This window comes from Bacillus rossius, chromosome 10 (genome assembly GCF_032445375.1).
Source record: "Bacillus rossius redtenbacheri isolate Brsri chromosome 10, Brsri_v3, whole genome shotgun sequence".
Taxonomy (NCBI): domain Eukaryota; kingdom Metazoa; phylum Arthropoda; class Insecta; order Phasmatodea; family Bacillidae; genus Bacillus; species Bacillus rossius.
Genome location: NC_086337.1, coordinates 10738531 through 10760239, shown reverse-complemented (window position 1 = coordinate 10760239; position 21709 = coordinate 10738531). Strand labels below are relative to the sequence as shown.

Below are 21709 nucleotides of genomic sequence, written 5' to 3'. Positions count from 1 at the left end.
ATTCAAATTACTTTTATATATATATATATATATATATATATATATATATATATATATATATATATATATATATATATATATATATATATATATATATACATATACATACACACACACATACATACACACACATTGTTTTGACAGCTGGTGATTGTAAACAAACCATTTGACATGTCACATGGCAATGTTTTTGTTTACATACGGCGGAAGGATACATAGTAACATTAAAGTAGATCCGGTGAAAAGCAGGGCTTCAGAAAAGTAGGAGGTTACCGTGGATGGACTATAGTTAGGTACAGGAGAATCCCGTTATAGCGAGCACGGTAATAGCGAGAACATGGCTATAACGAGGTCTTTTTGAGGAATTTACGGCGTGATCGCGTGAAACGCGCCTTTGTTATTTGTCTGCTTTATCTCCACCCCTCTCGCACACCACTAGACATATTGGCGTTGACACCTGTCACATTCTTCAGTCTTGCAGTCGCCATCTAAATGCGTGTCTTTAAAAATAGAATCCAGTCCTTTCTTTCTTTTATCAAACTTCCGCTTGGCTTCAAGGCCAAGGTATGCTCGACTCGAATAAACCAAGCCTTTGAATATACATATACTTGTACTCATTTCTTATTATTTAGAAAATAGACAAAATCTATTTTTTTACACCATTAAACGTAACAATGTGCACCTTTTTTTTATAATATAAATGCTCTTAATTAATTTGTTGGGACATTTTCATTAACGAATAATAACATTGTTTATAACTATGTTAGGCCAAATCAGTCAGAGTTGTCTTTATACTTGTTGCTAATTGATCGCGTCAATAATACACAAATATTTATAAACTTGTTTGGAATTATTTCAGTCGTGACACATTTACAAACACGTCACGTCATTTATTTTACTATCTGACAAATAGTAGGCACTACCGTATTTATTTCCGAATCGCTAGGACAGTTCTCATGTAACTTTTGTTTCGGTCAGTTGTTGGGGCATCTGTTCACGAAAGGAGTGGTGATGGTTTGAGTTTAATCCCAAATTTATTTTCAAAAAAAGTCTACAGGTTTCTTTAAATGAAAAAAGTATAGTTTTCCAGCGACTATTTCGTTTGAGGCATACGTGTGTACAAGAGTCTAGCGACAGCAATGCTACCGTCCTGCAACTGGCAGCAAATGCCGATCCTCTCCGAAGTTGGCCGATCGGGAGCGCCTACCCCCTGGATGTTTGATTTCCAAGTATCTTTAATGTAACTATCCTAACCAAATCAACCGTCCACAAAGTTTTAAAGTATTTATAATGTAGCTAACCTAACCTAATTGACCATTAGTTATCATGTCCTTATCTGAAAATTACAATTTAATTAATAAATTTACTTTTATTTGCATTCATTATTCAAATATATTTATTACTTTTGAAATTATACGTGCTCGTATTTATTTTTACAAGTACAAAAAAAAATTCGCACCTGCCGGGATTCGAACCGGCAACCTTACGATTAGATGATAGCGCCGCTAAGCGCTCAGCCACGAGGCCATATTTGACTAATAGAAGTTTCAGATGACATATATGATCGTGCCGCCGGCCCCGGAACGAGCGTGAGCGATGCGGCAGCCGGCCCCGGAACGAGCGTAAGCGGTGCCGCAGTTGCAGGAAGGTAGTTGCTGTCGCTAGACTCTTCTTACGTGTGTTGCCGTAATCCTGCTTTTTTGTAAGGAATTAAATTGTTGTACTACACTAGCGGCGCCTGTTAGCAACATCCCGAACCAACATGGCCGCCAGCAGACAGCCCGCGTCGACAATAGATAGCAGGACAATGCTGCGTCGGCCGCGGCCTTTGGTTAGGGTATTCTGGTTGTTTTGACGCAATCGGTTTTCGCATCCATACTTGTGGGGTATCGTTTTAAAGAGAATTCACACATTTGCTCACAGAAATTAAGATTTCGTTAAGATAACCTGTTATTTTCCAATTATACATGTTTAAACTAGGCCTGTGCGGGATCCCGAAATTCGGGAAAAATTTTGGGAACATAGAGGCTTTTATCCCGTCAGGAGGGAAAATAAATTTCCCAAAATTTTCGGGAATTTTAAGTTTATCTTTACTAGATATAACATAACCTCAAATCAATCAGCTAATGAACCTAATACAGTAGAACCTCAATGATAAGTTCTAGTTTCATACATTTTCCCGTGTCATACGCCAATTAATCTTGGTCCCGCCGAAAGTACTTTTACAAATGGTTTACTTTCCCGGAACACACACTTATAAAATCATTAATTTCCCGTTTCATACGTTTTTACGAAGCGTAAAAGCCCTAAAATTCACAAATATTTTTTTTATATTTCTCCTTATAAACTACGTTTTAATGCTTTTATTTTGAAAAACGTTCATTGTTTACCATTGCAAATGTAAGAAAATAACTTTATATCACCATAGATATGGATAGTATCAGGAAGACTGTGCACCAGTGCTGCCAGATGAAATTTTAAAATATCAGTAGAAAAATTCAGTAGATCTGGAAAAAATTCAGTAGATTTTTCACAACACGCAAAAGAACACTAATATTGCGTCAAAAAGTGTTAAGCAATTGTAATTTTAGCATAAAATATTTATATCCGTTATCTACAGCTTTCTATCAGTTTATCCTTGAAAAAACAACATGCTATAATATAATGTGAAAAAATTGTACCATAACAATAACATCTATTTTCTACTCATTTCAAAAAGCAAATACATGAAAAATGCAATAAGACAAAATGATACTAAAATTATAAGATTTCATTTTTCTTCAAAATTACAGCTAATTCAAACTGTCAAGCACAAATCCTAAATTAGTTTTCAGCTTACATTTTCAGTTCATTTTTTTTGTCTCGTACATTGATGCAGTCATTTCATTCAGTAGTTCACCTGTAACTGGAAACTCAAAACAATTTGAATTTGACAGCATCCTTTTTGTATGTAGAAGCCCAATGAGTGTTTCTGTAGAAAGTGAGTTGCGCTGGTTTGGTTTCATAATGTTTACTGTTGAAAAAATTCTTTCAACCGTTGCACTAGAATGGGGCAAGCATAACAAAGCTTCAATAAAAGCAATAAGATTCGGAAACATAGGTGAACCATCCCCAGTTTTCAGATTCTTAACGTAAAGCCAAAATTCCTCGGTTGATATGTTTTCATCAAAAGTGAATTCATGGTTCCGTAGAAGTCGCCACTCCGTGTCCAAGGATTGTATCATATCATCTGCGACAATGTTTGGGAATTTGCAGGCAAGATGAGCAATAGATCTCAATTTCTTTTGTATAACACACTTTGGATCTAAAATTTCAAATTCCTTTAGTAACACATTTCCAAAGTCAAAACGCTTGTATATCTGACTTGCTGCCTCAATAAAAAACTCCAAACACCGAATTCTAAATCCATGAAGTGCTTCTTTTGTTAACCCAGCCATGCCTTTTGCCAACAATGAATTAACCTTTGCACCTAGGTACATGTTTTCAAGAGGTAAAAAATATTTTGGATTTTTAAACTGCACATCTTCTATTGCAGTTGATTTTAAATGGTCTTCTGAAATGAAACAGTCAAGTAATGTATGCACTACTGATGACACAGATGCATACAATAAATGTATTTGAGGCTTTTCTGCTTGCATTTGTTTGTTAAGTTTATTGAACAGTTCGAGAACAAAATCAAGAAAAGCAAGATAAAGCTTCTGAACTGGGTCATTTAACATGTTCAGAATAGTCTCTGCTGCTTGTAAACGATCAGTGATAACAGCATTAGTAAAAAACAGCTTGAGAGCTTCATACTGCTCCAAAAGTCTAACTACTACTGCTTGTAAGGACAGCCACCGGGTCTGGGCTGGATGTAACATCTTATGTGGTTTGATATTAACAAAAACTTGAAACTCAACAAAGCTGCTAATACGTTTTGGACTGGACTGAAAGTAGTTGTACACATCTCGTGCGAGGTCCTCAACTGCCCTAGGGAGTTTCATGCATGCATAGCTTGCACACAGATGAAATGAGTGACATACAGTAGAACCCCTATCATACACTTTTCAACGGAGGGCACAAAAATGGTGTATGATGCGGGAAAGTGTATGAAAAGGGAATAGCAATAATAACATTTTTTTTTTAATCTAGCATACCAGCACAATGTCTGATTAAACTTAAATACATAATGTGTAAATAATTGCATTATATTAATGAAAGATATGAATTCATCATTATATATACATATAATAAAACCACCAGAAATGTAAAATACAGTCCATAACCAAGTAAAGCAGTCCTTTATTGGAGGGGGGGAAAGGTCACCAAGCCTAAATTAGAAATTTAAAAAATTAGGCTATTGTAAAAAGAAAATCAGAAATTTTTGCTTGTTTGTTTCATTTTACAAACAACTTTATGCAACAGAACAATTTTCTATAAAATGTTAACTTGAGAAACGTACAATACAAAACAATCTGATCGTAAGAAAACAATAACAAACGGCTATATTCAGTTCAAAGATTAATGAATGCACAAAATATGAAATCCGTGCCTTGGTAAAGCGTGTTGACCATTTTCATAATCATTGCTAGTTTGCGCCACTAGTCTCGCTCGGTGCTGGCCCTAGATGCTAGTAGCGAGGTGCACAGTCTTCGTGATACTATCCATATCTATGGTGCGATAAAGTTATTTTCTTACGTTTGCAAAGGTAAACAATGAACGTTTTTCAAAATAAAAGCATTAAAACGTATTTTTTCAGGAGGAATACAACAAAAAAATTTGTGAATTTTAGGACTTTTCCGCTATGTAAAAACGTATGAAACGGGAAATTCGTGATTTTATAAGTGTATGTTCCGGGAAAGTAAACCATTGTAAATATAGTACTTTCGGCGGGACCAAAATTAATCGGCGTATGACACGGGAAAATGTATGAAACGGGAACGTATCATCGAGGTTCTACTGTACACATTTCATGACAAATAGATTTGGAATATCTTGAATAAGCCTGGTTGAAAGTGAATTGTGTTTTCCAGTCATCACATTAGCTCCATCACATGCTAACCCTACCATATTATCTTTATATGCTATTCCAGCATCATTCAATGCATTGGTTATGTGCCTATACAGACTCTCAGCAGAGGCGTCCTGCACAGGTATAAGTCCAAAAAATGCATCACTTACAGTACAATCTTTCACTGTTCTTGCCACTATACACAAATGTTTTATGCAACCCTTATCAGTGCTTTCATCAACAATGATTGAAAATTTATTTTCTTGCAGCACTTTGTTTAGATTTTGACTACTGATTTTTCCAGTAACATTTTTAACAATAGCTGTTGCCTTGGTTCGTTTGCAAACCAAATGACTTGCAACAGTTGAATCAGGACAAACAGATTTTATAAGCTGGGGAAGGTGTTCCATGATGTTGAAAGGCAGATTGTGTTCTGCTAGGAAAGCTGCCAATCGTATTTCCCCTTCTTTAACTTGTGTTTCTAGTTTAATCTTCTTATTCATTGAAGGCATATCAAGCAGTGTATGTTGCTTAGAAACAGCAGTAACATTTGTAAGATGTTTCTTACCTTTAGAGTGTTTTTCAATTTCCACTTTGCCTGCAGCACTCGCAGATAAATCACACATGCATGCTTTGCAGTATGCATAGCCCTCACCCTTTTTACTTATAGAAAGCCACCCAGTAAATGCTGGATTGCTCTCCCAACTAACATTATATTTCTGAAGGTATTTTCGTTTTTTCGCACTCACTGAACTTTCACTGCTGGAACAACTTGGATTTGTATCACTTTCCATGATCTATAAACTATAATGAGTTACTTGGTTTAGGTTACATCAAATATGAGAGAACAGATATCAAAACAAACAATATTCAATTATAGATTGGTAACACCACAGATGAATGGATAACATGGAGACGCAACATTCGGCACAGATATTTTGTTCTTGTACCTATGGTCACAACTCACAAACGCTGCTGAACATGAGCATGACGACTACTTTAAGGCTGTAGTTTACTTTAAACATGTCAATGTCAATACACATCACTTGTGTGCACTTCTCTATGATTTCCGTTGCGTGAAAACAAAAAAAAAAAAAAAAAAAAAGATGTTACTATTTACTTAAAATGAATATACATAGTAAAATTTAAATTAATGGCAAGAAAGTGCAAAATATCAGTAGATTTCGACTTTTTTCAGTAGTTCAGTAGACGATCCCGGAATTCAGTAGATCTACTGAAATTTCAGTAGATCTGGCAGCACTGCTGTGCACTTCGTTAGTAGCATCTATAGCCAGCACCGAAGCGAGACTAGTGGCGCAAACTAGCAATGATTATGAAAATGGTGCACACATTTTACCAAGGCACGGATCTCATATTTTGTGCATTCATTAATCTTCGAACTGAATATACCCGTTTGTTATTATTTTCTTACGATCGGATTGTTTTGTATTTTACGTTTCTCAAATTAAAATTTTATTGAAAATTGTTTAGTTGCTTAAAGTTGTTTTTAAAATAAAACAAACAAGCAAAAAGTTATGATTTTTTTTACAATAGCCTAATTTATTTTTATTTTTAATTTAGGCTTGGTGACTTTTCCCCCTTCCTCCAAGAAAGGACTTCATAACATTTTGTAAGGCCACTGTTTCTCATGTCAGCTTTACTTGATTATGGACTGTATTTTACATTTTTGGTGGTTTTATTTTATAAATATATATATATATATATTGATGAATTCATATATTTTATTAATATAATGCAATTATTTACGCATATGTATTTATGTTTAATCTGACATTGTGCTGGTATGCTAGATTGGAAAAAAATTGTATTATTGCCATTCCCTTTTCATACACTTTCCCGCATCATACACCATTTTTGTGCCCTCCGTTGAAAAGTGTATGACAGGGGTTCTACTGTACACATTTCCTTCAAAATAAATATTTACAGTGCTGGAAAGAAGGAAAACCGCAAATCTTTATTCTGTTTTAGCAATCTTTAAACTTTTTTTTTCCAGGTTGCAACGGAGTCGCAACGAAGCTTCACCATCTCGCCGCCCGCAGCGCTCCTTTCCCCGCTTCCTCTCCTCCATTTTTTGTTCAGCTCCCCTCCACTCCACCCTCATACCCCTCCTCTCGTCCCTCCCCTCTTTTCCGCCGCGACTTCAGCGCCTCTATCGGCGCACCTTTTTCGGGCTATATAAACCCCGGGTTTTCGAGTGTTGATCACTGTCTGAGCTCACTAGGAGTGATGACGGTCCACCGGGCAGCATTAGGATAATTCTGGAGACACTCGGCGAAGCTATGCCCGAATTCATAGCGGTAGTTTTCAGGTTTCGGTCTTTATTACGATTCAATCATGTTAGGTGTCTTTAACGTCAGTCTGTTTCTATTACCCTCTTCGAGTGTCTCGCAGTTGTCATTTTTATAATTATGCTTAACTTAGGTTCTCTAATGTTCTATGCGCGCGGCTCGACGACCATAGTAGATGTTTGTTAAACTGATGTTGATATTCTGTGTTACATGTTTTTGTTAGCTTTTTCAGAGCCATCTGCTCACTATGCTCTAGGACTTTACCTTTTTAGCTTTTCTTGATTGCTGCCTGGTGTTTGTTAACTAATTTATAGTTTATGCGCCATGGCGCGCCGTATCTAACTACCGGTTTAAAGACTTACATACGTTGTACTTGGGTTCGTTCGGGCGCAATTACCTCGGTAGCTACCCAGGAGTTCTACTTAGTAAATGTTCAAACTAGTGATACCAATGCGACTAAGAATATATGTGTCTGCATTACAGTACCGACTCACTTACATCTGTTGTCATTTTTATTAATTCTATCGAGCTGTTAACCCAAACCTTGACGGAAATGATACTTAAAGGTGCTAACACGTAACGAACTTATTTAATAATTGTAGTAAAATGTGATTGAACTATTATTGAACTATTATTTGTATTTGAGCACGTTTAGGAACATGTATCTATCTATTCATACCATACGCGCATTTATTGTGAATTGTTATGATGTTTACCCATAGTTATGTGTAATAAAAAATTCTATTTTTTCTTAAGTTCTTATATCATTACGACACACCTCTCTTTCGCCATTAGTAATCTCAGAGTACGTTTCTTAATTCTTTTTTTATAATTTACAGGAATTTCTTTATTATTATTATTATTCTGAGAGTTCTTATTGGAGTGAGGTTGGGAGTACAGTAGGCTTGCTCCAACCTCGCTTCAAGGTTTAATGATTACTTGTTTTCATAATGTCTGACATACGTACGTAATTACCTATAACATACCCGAAATACGACAGCATTAAAAATAATGAATGCCTCACTTGATGTTTATAGCAAAACAAACAAAAATACGTGAAAATGGTTTTATCCCAACTCTACTCACGAGAGAAACTTGTCAAACATGACAGCAATACGCCAGTTTTGCATTAAATAATGCCCGAATTTTCTATGCCATTAATTTTCTTAACTAAAATATAGACACTACTAATATTTTGTCATAATTAGTATTCTGCCGATTTAAAACACCTAAAATATTTTTCTTTATCAAACATCACGAGATGTCCGAAAATCAGTTTCCTTTGGATGCCAACAGGCCATAAACAAAGCATAAATGATTCCTGTTGATCGGATCACGTATTTCTTTTGTCATATTTTCGGAGATTTAAAAGCCAAAATAAAAAATTAATAATAATATTGTAAAATTAAATACAAGTTACCGCAATAGCTTTGAAATGTAGAAAAGTATAATATTTTCTTTCGGACAGTTAATTTTTTAGTGATTTTGTGTTTAAAGATAAACAAACTTCAGCGTTTTGGAGGTATTGGTAGTTGGTTACACTGTCTAATAGTTTATGGTGCTTGTCGGCTATTTTTAGTGGAATTTATGTGGTATTCTGTAATTCGTTTATATTTTCTTTGTCCGTATGGAAAACTCGGGAAAAATAACGTCCGAGTCAAAAGGCGTGTGGAAGTTTTATGAGAAAAATGCTAACCAAACCGCAAAATGCAAACAGTGCCAAAAAATTATTAAAACAAGTTACGGTAGCACATCTGGGTTGATAAGGCACCTAAAACAGCATCCCACATTGCAAAGAAAATTGAATACAGAAGAAATTATTTTGAAACATATTTAAAAAATAAACATATTAATAGGATACAAAATTGATATGAAGCATATATTTCAATCAATTTTTTCCTGATCCCGTTCCTGTTTCCCGCAGGAAAAATATTTTCCAGACCGAGAATTTCCAGAATAAAAAAATCCTTTCCCGCACAGCCCTAATATATTTCAATCAATTTTTCCCGATCCCGTTCCCGTTTCCCGCAGGAAAAATATTTTCCCGCCCGAGAATTTCCCGAAAAAAAAAATCCTTTCCAGCACAGCCCTAGTTTAAACACAATTTTTATGCTATTTTCGGTTAATTTTTATTTTTTTTGGGGGCCAAAATCTGTCCAATTCGGTTATAGCGAGGACACAGTTATAGCGAGGATCAAACCCGGAACCGTGACACCTCGCTATAACGGGACTCTAGTGAACTTTATTTAAACTGTGAATTATGTGACAAGTTTTTCAAAGGTGGAATGTTAAACATTTTTAATGATAAATGTTATTTTAATAAATATTCTCAAATTCGATTCGAAAATAATTCGAAACTCGTGAATTTTTTTGAAATTCGTATCGAACTGAAAAATCACAATTCGCAGATGTCTACTTCTTGGTCAACTTCAAACCCTCATAAACATTTAAAAAATAACATCCCAAAAGACTGCGAGTAGAATCTGTGCAAGCTGGCCCTTGTTTTTCAAAATCTGGTTCACAAGCATCTGTTACAGAATTTGCACCAAGTGAAGGCTTGACAAGTTTGGCAAATGTGGCAATGGCAAGCACGTCCATGTCTACTAGCTCAGAAATGTGCAAACGGAAAAAAGGGCTTCAGTATCGGATATCTCCGAAGCAGCAGACCTTGACACAGGAATATGAAAAAGCTACTAAATTTAAAATTGATGATAAAAGGCAGACAAAAATTACATATCTTGTTGCAAAAATGGTGAATGGTGTGCGTGGATGGCCAACCCCTCAACCTACTTGAGAACAGAGGATTTAAGGAACTAATTGAGCACCTTGAGCCTCGGTTTACAATGCCAACCCGAAAAACACTAAGCAATGTTATTGTTCCAGCCATGTACGAAAGTACAGTTAAAAGTGTTGAAGTCCAGTTACAAGATGCAGAGTTTGTTGCAGTAACTACAGACCTGTGGACATCAGTGGCAAACACTGATTTTCTTAGTGTAACTGCCCATTATGTAACAAAGGACTTTGTATTGCACCATGTGTGTTTGGAAGTTATACCTTTCCCCGAAGTAAGCCACACTGCAGAAAATATTTCCAAATTCATCACTTCTTTGTTAGAAAAATGGGGACTACTGCAAAAAGTGGTGGCCATTGTGCGAGACAATGCCCGTAACCTTGTTGCTGGGTTAGAACTGTCACCTTTCCAGCACACCTCATGCCTAGCAAATACCCTGCAGCTGGTGCTCAAGGAAGGTTTCTTGAACAATAAAATTATCAATAACTTGGTTTCTTCAAGCAAGAAAATAGTAGGCCACTTCAAGCACTCTGCACGTGCCACCAAGGTGCTGAAGACTTGCCAAATCACTGCAGGTGTGGTGCAGCATCGACTTATTCAGGACGAGCCCACAAGGTGGAATACGACACTGCACATGTTCAAGAGACTGCATGAGCAGAAGAAGGCAATAGTATTGGCTTGTGCAGAGCTCAATATCCAGAGATGCCAACCTTGTGGAGTGTCTGTCAGTAGTGAGCAACATTTGGCATAATAAAGAGTGAAGGAGGGGGGGGGGGGGGGGGGTCCGGGGGGCCCTCCCTCGGGAAAATTGTGTTTAGTAAGTGCAAAATGGTGCTATTTAAACCATTTTCCTGGTAGAAATACCAATATTATTTTAAGAAATGTTTTCTGAAATAGAAGACTGGGGAGGGTTGATACCGTATTTGAACAAATAATGTCTGCTAAACACATAAAACAATCAAAACACTGCCTTAAATTAAAGGTAACTTGCAATTTAGAGAAAATAACCACCTAGTGCTAACATGCTTCAGTATCTTATGGCTTTTAAGTTCAGGTCCACACATCTCTTGGCAAACTTTCAAATGCATTTTTCTTTTAGAGCTCTTTTAAAGATATAAACATACATCTACCCAGAATGATTCAACGTTGAAAGCCAATTCCAATGTTTTTGTTGCTTTCTTTGATGCCAAATGAAGCAGATGACACACACAGCCACGTATTATCATTGCAGGATGCTGCTGCTTCAGAAATGCAATCATGGTGTTGGCATTATCACACCCAAATGACACACAATTTTCCCACTTCAATGACATAATTTTCAACTTTTTGTCTAATATCTTAAATATTCCTTCCCCTGTGTTGTCAAAACACTCAACGAGTGAAAGCTGAAGTGTCATAACCTGTTACTTTACTTGACAATAATATGTAACCACAAAAGGATACAATTTACAATCATTATTGTCATTGCTGCCGTCTGTTGCCAAAGAAAAGGGTGCGTTCTGAATCCTATTTACGATACCTGCGACCGTTTCATCAGACATGCTCTTCACAATTGCAGTGGTTTTTGTTCTCCTACACGAATATTTGTCTGCTATCTTTGAGTCAGGAAACATTGCTTTAAAGAACGGTTTTGCATGATCAGCTGCTGATAACGGCAAATTGTGTTCAATGAGAAATCGTGTGAAATAACACTCTGCACGAATAACACTCGTGTCTTCAGCAGAAGTGAAAAAAGAGGCAAGTGGTTTACACTTACCTCTAAGGCGACCATTTTCTTCATGTTTTTTAGAGAGAGAGAGAGAGAGAGAGAGAGAGAGAGAGAGAGAGAGAGAGAGAGAATGTTATTGTCACCAGTCACCAGTCCCCAGCCCACTTCCTTTGCTTCCTTGTCCCAGCAGCTACCTGTGAGTCATCTAGTCCTCCCCGCCAGCTTAGCAACGTACCGTGACGGGAGTGGTGGTGTTTAGTCCTGTCAACTGTCAAGGTTACTTGATGGTTATAGTCCCGTTCCTGCCTGCCTGCCTCCCTCCCTCCCTCCCTCCCTCCCTCCCTCCCTCCCTCCCTCCCTCCCTCCCTCCCTCCCTCCCTCCCGGTCTCCTACCAGTTGTGACGATACAGCGCTTCATTATCCTCCGTCTACACAGCAGAGTTTAGCCTGCTCGGTCGTTTAAGATGGTACAGTAGGCCACAAAAGTTTCGCTTTCAGGTGGAAGAATATTTAATTTAAGTGTTTTCCTGACACATCACCACACATCAATTTAAATAATCATTTGTTTGATAAGTAATTACTTAACAGGTACCACAAAATGTTAATAAAATTTATTTATGGGAAAAAAAATTTAATTTTTTTTCTTTGTAATATGTTGCAATAATCGTGGTGCACACTATACACGAGTAAATACGGTAGGCCTAATTCATGCTCACACAAAAAAAAATTTCCTTATTAAGTTGTGAGTAAATTTATTTTATTTTTTCGTGTATCTGGAACAAAAAGTGCTACAATACAGTTGCAGTCAGATTCGAGTAATTTGATTTGGTCACAGTATTCCACACTATTTACCCATCAAGTTAATAGTAGTCAGGATTCTGGTTGTGGTTCCATGGCAGAACAGCTTGAACAGTACTTCAATGAGGATAACATGCCACCTGACTGCTCTGTCATAGAATATTGGAAGGGATCAGTGCAAACCACTACAGACACTTTCAAAAAAGTACTTGTGTGTGCCACCTGCTACAGTTTGCAGTGAGAGACTATACACTGCAGGATTTATTTGCCACTCCAAAAGGAATCGTTTAGATCCAGAGAGTGAAGATGCTAATTTTTTGAATAAAAAACTAAAATGAATTTAGTGTGAAATACTAAAATTTTATATTTAGCATTACTTGTTTAAACTGCTTAAACAGTACTTACACATATTTGCTCAACTTGTTTGTTTTAAGGAGCATTAGTAAAATTATTATTTAAGATTACCTACCATACTGTTTTAATTTACCCGTTAAACAAAAGTGTTTCAATAGTTGAAACCAAATCCTAAAACAGAGTACTGGAACCGAAGTTTAAAGTTTGGAACCGGCACCGAAAGCGGAACCGGCATTTTTTGGTATTCGACCCATCCCTAAATTAAATCTTATATTTTTCTTGTGAAATCAGTCTCATAGGACTTATCCCTCAATAAAAGATATAGTTGCACCACATATTGCACCATGCTAATGGTAATTATTGGTGACAGTACTGTGCCCGGCAGATAACTTGGCGTCTGTGCTCCCTAGTCCTGTCTGGGGGAAAGGGGAGTGCGAAGAGAAAGCGATACCCTATTGTCAAGGTCAGCGTCCAGGTTTGTACTAGCAGAACAGAAAACATTCGGCACGTTACTTCCTACACTACGTAAGTCTGTATCCACGCCCGTGGGGGCCCCAGGGCGGTAAAGCCTTTTGGCTAAGAGCGCTGGGTTACCAAACCAAAAGTGAGAAATCCTATGAATTGTACTTGTACTACATAAGTGTAACATTGTGTAAATTGCAGTGGCTGTACTAGAATATTTGTACTCATGTCAGGAAAAGTAACAAACTATTATCTAAACCTGCAACGTTTGACTTTGTCCCATCAAATATACAGTAATATCTCGTTATAGCGAGCACGGTAATAGCGAGAACACGGCTATAACAAGGTATTTTTGAGGAATTTACGGCGTGATCGCTTGTAGCGCGCTTTTGTTATTTGTCTGCTTTATCTCCACCCCTCTCGCTCGCCACTAGACATTTCGCCGTTGACGCGTCACATTTTTCAGCCTTGCAGTTGCCACCTAAGTGCGTGGCTTTAAAAATAGAATCCCGACCTTTCTTTCTTTTATCAAACTTCCGTTAGTTAGCAAACCGTATGTATTCGGTACTGAGAACGGGTGCGCCATCAAGTAATGAGAAACGAAACGTTACACACGGCTGCATCTCGTTACTCGCATTTTTCGTATGTTTTACGCAAGCGCGCGCATATTCGATGAATTTACGTTACAAAGAACGAGGTTTGTTTATTAAGTAAAGTATAATTTGGAAATTCGTCGTCCAAGTTTTTTACTGTTTATTAAAGGTATTGTGTGTGTAGACAAAGTTTGAGATTGGAACAGAAACAACGTAAGAAAGTATTTTTTACAAATTAGAAATATGTACCTATGTTTTTGTTTTTATAAACGCGTATTTTCACGTTTTTTTGTTATTATCTTAAAAGAGATAATATTAAAAAGCCGCTCTAATGAGATTTAATTGTTTCTTGGTTAAAAAAATGATTAATTATCAAATATTGTCAATTGTTTATATTCTAATTATTATTTACGCGACGTCTTACTGTACACGTACACAATATGACTGGATTAGTTGCTGCAACATAACATAGCATGTTATGCGGTATCAGAAGTAACGAGTAACGTAACGATAGTAACGAGTACTAATTGTTATAGTAACGAATACATACGGGTACACATTTTTTCGTTACTTTTACACCTCTAGTAGGCACTACCGTATTTATTTCCGAATCGCTAGGGCAGTTTTCTTGTAACTTTTGTTTTGGTCAGTTGTTGGAGTATCTGTCCGGGAAAGGGGTGGTGATGGTTTGAGTTTAATCCGAATTTTTTTTCTAAAAAAGATGACAGGTTTCTTTAAATGAAAAAAAGTATAGTTTTTCAGTGACTATTTCGTTTGAGGCGTACGTGCGTTGCCGCACTCCTGCTTTTTTGTAAGGAATTAAATTGTCGCGCTACACTAGCAACACCTGTTAGCAACATCCCGAACCAACATGGCCGCCAGCAGACGCTGCGTCGACCGCGGGCTGAGATGCTATACTTACGTGGCATGTTAGGGTATTCTGGTTGTTTTGACGCAATCGGTTTTCGCATCCGTACTTGTGGGGTATCGTTTTAAAGAGAATTCACACATTTGCTCACAGAAATTAAGATTTCGTTAAGATAACCTGTTATTTTACAATTATACTGGTTCAAACACAATTTTTATGCTATTTTCGGTTTATTTTTATTTTTTGGGGGCCAAAATCTATCCAATTTGGTTATAGCGAGGACACGGTTATAGCGAGGATCAAACCCGGAACCGTGACACCTCGCTATAACGGGACTCTAGTACTTACTGTGTCTGCTAATTATTATGCTAACCAAAATTAATTTTAATGTTGTTAACTCAGTAACTAGCGAAAACCAGACACAATTGATTTTGGAAAACTAGGTCACTTAGTGTGTAAAATAAATTTAAAACTATGCTTCTTAATTCATTGTGTTCTCAAAGTTATTCAAAAAAAAAAGTCTTACAAGAAAAAGCAAACGACAAAAACATTACGCAATTGTAGCTCTCCGCGCGAAAGCTATCTCACAGTTGATGACGCAGGAGCCATTCTAGCCCTTATCGTTCTCCGGTTTCCATACCTAAAACGTGCCATTTAGCGCTGGATTTACATTTAAGTAAACCTGGAGCTTGTTATGTTATATTTGCTACTTTAACTTCATGTCAGTCGTTTAGGAAACACCTGACTACCAACGTTAATGGCATTTAAAAAATGCTTGTGTATGTGTGGCTTAATATTTTAATGCACCTTTAATCGATTATTTAATATAAATGTAAATGCAATTTGCATTGTACTTCCACTTTAGAATGCATATTATAACCTTCAAAACCTCATACAGTAAAACCTCCATTAACGAATATTCTATTTAACGAAAAACCCTATGCAACGAAATAAAATTTTGGTCCCGCCGAACCGCCATAAGATCAATGCTGTTTTAACCTCTAAATACCGAATTTTATTTGTTCCGAAATAGTGAAATTCCCTTTACAACGAACTGCCGCTTTTGAAAAACACGCAAAAATAAACATCTCCTACAAGACATCCACTAATTTTTTTGCATTCACTGCTTAAAAAATACGTGCGTATAACCGTAAAATAATATGCACCATCGCGGAAGACAATAAATAAACAAAGCATCATGGATAACACAAGTCGTGTATACATGCCACACTTTGTTCAAAATGGCGGGTACATTTAGCGCTAGTGGCGGAAACCTCTCGTACCATCGCTCTGGCAAGACGAACAACTAGTATATTTTGCATTTCTATGGTTATAGATGCGCACACGCAAATATATTTATCTATGGTGGAGGACAATTTACGTTTTTTTCAATTTTTCACTGTTGTTTATTTCCACACGTAGTTACGGAAATCAACACGGTACTACTGTAAAATGAATTCTAATCCTAAAAAGCGGCAACAGATTGACGTTAAAATAAAATTAGAAATTTTAGATCCTGTTGATGAAGGTGGAAAAAAAAAGTGATAGGTAGCTAAACGTTTCGACTTCCCGGCGTCTACACTTTCGACCATATTATCCAACCGGGAACAGATCAAAAACAACGCTTCTCTGGTAGGAACAAATCGAAAACTTGTGAAAGTATGTAAAATTGATGATTTGAACAAGATACTTTTTGACTGGCTAATGGAGGCTAGGGCATCTAACATCAACGTCTCTGGGCCGATTTTACAATAAAAGGCACGCCAGGAAGCACTCCGGATGGGAATTGATAAATTTCCAAGCATCAAATAGTTGGCCATTAAACAAGTGTATTCTATGTACTTTTTCATGTTTAATTCCTCATATTGTATTAAACAGTCTGAAATACAGTTCTAGCCATTTATGTGAAGCTTTATGATGACTAGAAATATATCGTGCGAAACCTCCATTTAACAAACCCCTTTACAACAAACACAACAAATTTTGGTCCCTTGAGATTTGTTAAATAGAGGTTTCACTGTATATATTATATGATTTGTTTAATGTAAGTGTGAAGTTCTCTTTCCATGATAATTGATTGTATTAGGTGACGAAAAACAAAATTAAGTTAAAATTAATTACTATTATTACTATTTGATTGTCAGCATTCATAGTGTACAAACAATGCAGAACATATTATAACTTACAATTAAAACTTTCCATTTAAGCCACTTTTGTTTTTATTATTTCCCGCTCTCCGCTATGTATCACTTTACCGCGCCTCTGCGAGCTGCCACCTTAGCCTTCCATTTTCCTAACAGCCACTACACGGTTCTCGGCTGTGTGTCGCCTGCTTACCACTTCTTCTTTCTCCGGTCCTGCTGTCCCCGCACCCCCGCGCTGAGAGACGCCAAGATAACTGCCGGGCACAGTAATAAGTGGTCTAAAAACCTTTTTTTTTAAAGTATTATTTCTTTTCGAAAGAAGTCTGCCAAAATTAACATAATTTAATTTTTAAAAAGGTGTCACTATCCTGCCAGAGACAACTGAACGTAGACTTGGTGCAAAAAATGGAAAATTTTAACATAGTTATAGGAGTCAGAGTGGATCAATCAGTATACAATGTTCACAATAAGACCCCCATCTATTACAGCTTTAGTACTAGAAATCATCGAGCGGTCGTTTTATTAGGGTTAGTGTATCATATTCATTCTGCAGAGAAAAAAAAAGTAACATCTGCTTCAAACCTTTCTTAAAACGGTTTTAACATTTTCCCACATTCAACTTCTAAACAAAATAATTCTTACTTCCAGTCCATAGAACAAACAATAAAATATAAAGCAAACAATTTTTACAAGTTAAATTTTGACTGTGAATACAAAGACAACATTCTTAAATTTTTAACATTACACTAGAATCCCTATTATACATATGCTCACGGTAACATGGATTGCATTCATAAAATGGGGTGCACCTTCACATTTTTCTTTTGTATTATTTGCTATGGTTCCTTGTACGATAGCAGGATGACAAGGACGTAGGAGAGAGGTAGAGCGTGAGGGCAAAGGGCACTCACCCTGGCATGCTCCCTCAGCTGGTCCACGATGAGCCTGTCCACTCGAGAAGGGTTGGGCGACAGTCGCGGCACCGGCATGTTGTTAGCAGATGACACTTTCTTGCCAGGGTTGTGGCGGGCCAGGTCTGCTTCTGTCTTCTTGCGCTCCTTCTCCAGGCTCTTGAACTGGTCGTAGCACTCCTCCAGGCGCTGATGCAGCTCGCTGGAGGGACCACTACGGCTGTGACAAAACACACTACACTACTACGTCATCCATCATTACCAATGATTATACTCCCATTCCACTTCACTCTCCGTTCCTGGGAAGGAACTTTTGTTCTGTTCTGATGATTACCAACCTCTGAATAAAAATTTGTTTTTCACTAACAGTGCAAGTTTATTTTTTAACATGAACATAAGTTGCAAGTTTCATTTAAATATAATTTATCTAATAGGCTGAATTTATTGTGAAAGTGTTAATAACATAAACAACAAAACAGAACACCACATCCAAGAAAAAGGGGAAGAAAAAAGTAAGTTCTAGATTACTAATTATAAATTTATAATTGATGAAAGTTGAACCACTGATTAAATAAGAAATTATAAGGATAGTTAATTGTAAATAGATTTCAAATAAGTTATTGAAAAAAGCCAAAAATAGAATTTATTAAATAAAACTGTTACACAACTTTTTCATCCCAATCTTACTATCAAAATAAATTAACACATTGATCTTTGTTGTTTAAGTTTGTAATTAGTATTTAAATAATGCAATTTATGTTTTGCTAAATACAAAGCACAGCCTGTAAATGACTATATAACTGACAGATGTTAAAAATAGTATATTCAAGAAACAATTTTCAAATGTTTGTAGAAATACAGCAATTACGGAAAGTGCATCAAATAATTTTCTGTGGGCAACAAGAGGAATAAAGATCGGTTTTGGGAAATGCTTATGATTTATAATTTTGAATATTTTTTAGTTGTCAGATTTGATTATCAAGATTATGATCTATATTATAATTTAATTCTCACTAAAGAAAAATAATGTGTTAGTATTGAATCAATGCTTAAAACATAATATATATTAGGTAATGAATTTAATTAGGGCTAAGCATGGATGCTACAGGCTTGGAATTCCAAAATTCCCTTACTTTTCCAAGTTTTCCAGAATTTCCCTGAACTGTTTACAATTCAAGAACTGGAATTCCAAAACAACCTTAGCACATGTGGCGGCAGAAATTTACGGTACCAAACATTTACATAAAGTAAATGTCCGTGAACTAGCAACATACACAATCATCATGCCTATCTCGACAGATTTTTGTGACACAAACGTATTCGAACATTGTTTTTACGTGATATTTCCCAAGCTTCCAACTGCAATATTCCATGGCAAAACTGCTGCAAAGTAAGTGCATGCTTGTTTTTTTATAGAAGGAAATGAAAAAAAAAAAAAACTGAGAAGTACTAGCATCCGTCTTCTTTCTCTTGGGGGAAGGGGACGAGGGAAAAAAAAAATAGAATAGACTGGATACTTCAGGGGGAAGGAAGGGAAGCATGGGCCATTAAAAAGAGAAGAGGAAGAGACAGAGGACTAAGGGTCAACATCAGTGATATGTTTCTTACGAGGTACTAAGCTGAGACACACTTTAACAGCATTCTACTGGAGACAGATATGGTGCGACCCATTTTCGAGAGCGATCCTTATGGTGAAAATGTTAAATTTATATGCCCAAAATTATAGATACAACCCATAGCAGGGGTGACCCTTCTGTGGGTAAACACAGTAATACACACACAAGGTTTTAAACAAGTCAACAGAGGTGTGTGCAGCACTAGTTGAGGGGACCTGTGAAAAATAATTAGCAGCACATACTATGTGGCAATCGCCAAGTACATACAATCCTAACACAGACAGTATCTCCAGGCTTCTTGCAAGGTTCCACAACCGCAAATAAATGCACAAGTTCTTAGTTTCCTTAAATCCAGGGTTAGGTAGACAGTTCAGAATGTATTTCTATGCGTATTTTTTTTTGTAGTGCAGGTCTATTAGGACATATTGGTTTTTTAGACTGTCAAATAAATCTAAATAACTTAAAAAATGAAATATAGAGAGAGAAACGAATGAGTAAGCAGTACTCACCGGGAACGGAACATGAAGTGTGGTGACAGGCCGAACATCCCGGACACATCGCAGAAGGGGAAGAGATCAGGCGGCAGGCTTCCCGGGGGCGGCAAGAAGGGCGGGGTGCGGCCAGACTTGAGCAGCTCGGCGTACAGCTCCGGAGGGTAGGGGAGAGGTGGACCGTCCAGCGGTGGTGGAGGGTGCAGCATGCTGAAAGGAGGAAGGGGTGGGGGCGGCCCCTGGAACTGCAAGGGGTGCAAGGGGGACACTGCGGGGCTGCCCAGGGAACCTTTAGTCACAGGTGATTCGTTGTTGCCGTTGCTGAGAGAGGCACACTGGGAGAAGCCAGTGTTTCCGCGGTCCAGAGCTGGAAGATGAAGGCCGTTGCTAACACCGAAGGCAAAGTTTCCTCCATCAATCTTCCCATGGCTGTTCGAAGTTGGCTGCAACAAGTACCAATAACATAACTCAATAAGAGAATGCAGAGACTAACATACAAACAACATAACACACTAAGTTACTTACTTGTATAATTCTCTTAATAGTTTTAAGAACATATCATACCATCTGAAGTTAAAATAATTACTTTTTATAAATATCTGAATGCTAAGTTTTATTTCCTACCACATTTAAGTTCTTAGAATGTAACCATAAAAATAAATATTTCCAATTGGCTGTAAGCATGTACATGGCAATAACTAGGATTACCATCATTAGCGTGGCTCATGGGAATAAGTTTTAAGCAGTAAAATGACAGTAAGTAGTAATGTGTGTGCATGAAGGCAAGTTGAAAACACCTTTCTGTTATGTTCCTGTTAATGATGGCAAATTGTAAATAGCAAATCTAAGACAGTTATGAACTGAAAGAACTGGATCCATTAAGATTTAAGGTTGTGCCAACATTAAGTTAACTGAAGGATGAAGTATGATGGAATGAGAATGAATCAGTAACAATTTGGGATGGGTCAGTTCTGTAATTTTTTCGGTTCTGGTTCCATTTCGGTTCTTGAAATTCGGTTCGGTTCTTCTCCGGTTCCGGTTCCTGTTTCATTGGTTGAGGATAATCAATCTTAAAGAAAAGAAAAAAAAAATTACTGTCTCATCGGTAGTATTTTAGACAATGTTCGCATATAGCAAACTTCTCATCTGCATCAAGAACAAAATGTTCCCAACAGACTTAATTACTGCAACGAAACAAACTCCTCATGCACAAAGCTGAAAATATTACTTCCTTTATTAATTTACGTGGCAATAACATAAATTATTTATCGCCTAAACCACGACAGTAGCAAAAAAAAAAAAAAAAAAAAAGGTCGAAGTTCTGGCTGTGTACCAACCTCCCGGTATTATTGGTCACATGTGTTGAAAAATAACGGTAAAATAAGTATCATATAAAGTAACATCTAAAAGGGTGTTAATTGTTTACTTCAATTTTCACATACATTTAAAACCATATGGTTTAATTCTGGAATGGTAAAATAACTTTTACCGTTTATAAGTTAAAACGTATGATAAGTTGTGTATTCCATGACAATTTGGTCACTATGTTCACAAAATCATAGCAGCGCAGCCGCGGCATATTACCGTAAATAAATGAAAATAACAATATGACCAAGATGGAAATTTCGGAAAATTTTCCAATTATCCGTATTGTGCTATATTTACATACAGAAT

General features: G+C 36.8%; 2 protein-coding genes across 6 annotated transcripts in view; both read right to left on the bottom strand.

The window, feature by feature from the left end:
* The window catches only part of LOC134535777 (uncharacterized), a 192054-nt gene that overhangs the window by 59897 nt on the left and 110448 nt on the right, over positions 1-21709 (bottom strand). For 3 of the 5 annotated variants that reach the window (XM_063375029.1, XM_063375032.1, XM_063375031.1), the window contains exons 9-10: positions 20054-20478; positions 17929-18163 (exon numbers count right to left, since the gene is read on the bottom strand). In XM_063375029.1, the coding sequence (XP_063231099.1) occupies positions 17929-18163; positions 20054-20478 (660 nt within the window). The remainder of the gene's footprint in view (positions 1-17928; positions 18164-20053; positions 20479-21709) is intronic. The other 2 variants (XM_063375030.1, XM_063375033.1) reach the window with 1 other exon arrangement.
* On the bottom strand, positions 131-7024 carry LOC134535624 (uncharacterized). Its single transcript, XM_063374804.1, has 2 exons — positions 4940-7024; positions 131-4032 (listed from the first exon to the last, which is right to left on the bottom strand). Exons 1-2 carry the CDS (start codon positions 5782-5784, stop codon positions 2844-2846), a joined length of 2034 nt encoding a protein of 677 aa, XP_063230874.1. The 5' UTR covers positions 5785-7024; the 3' UTR covers positions 131-2843.

Excerpts from the sequence above, each read along its gene's own strand:
- LOC134535624 (XM_063374804.1), bottom strand. The coding sequence starts at position 5,784 with ATGGAAAGTGATACAAATCCAAGTTGTTCCAGCAGTGAAAGTTCAGTG. Across the intron at positions 4,033-4,939 it reads TTTGTCATGAAATGTGTACA|GGGTTCTACTGTATGTCACT; the intron begins GTAGAACCTCGA and ends AGTGTATGATAG.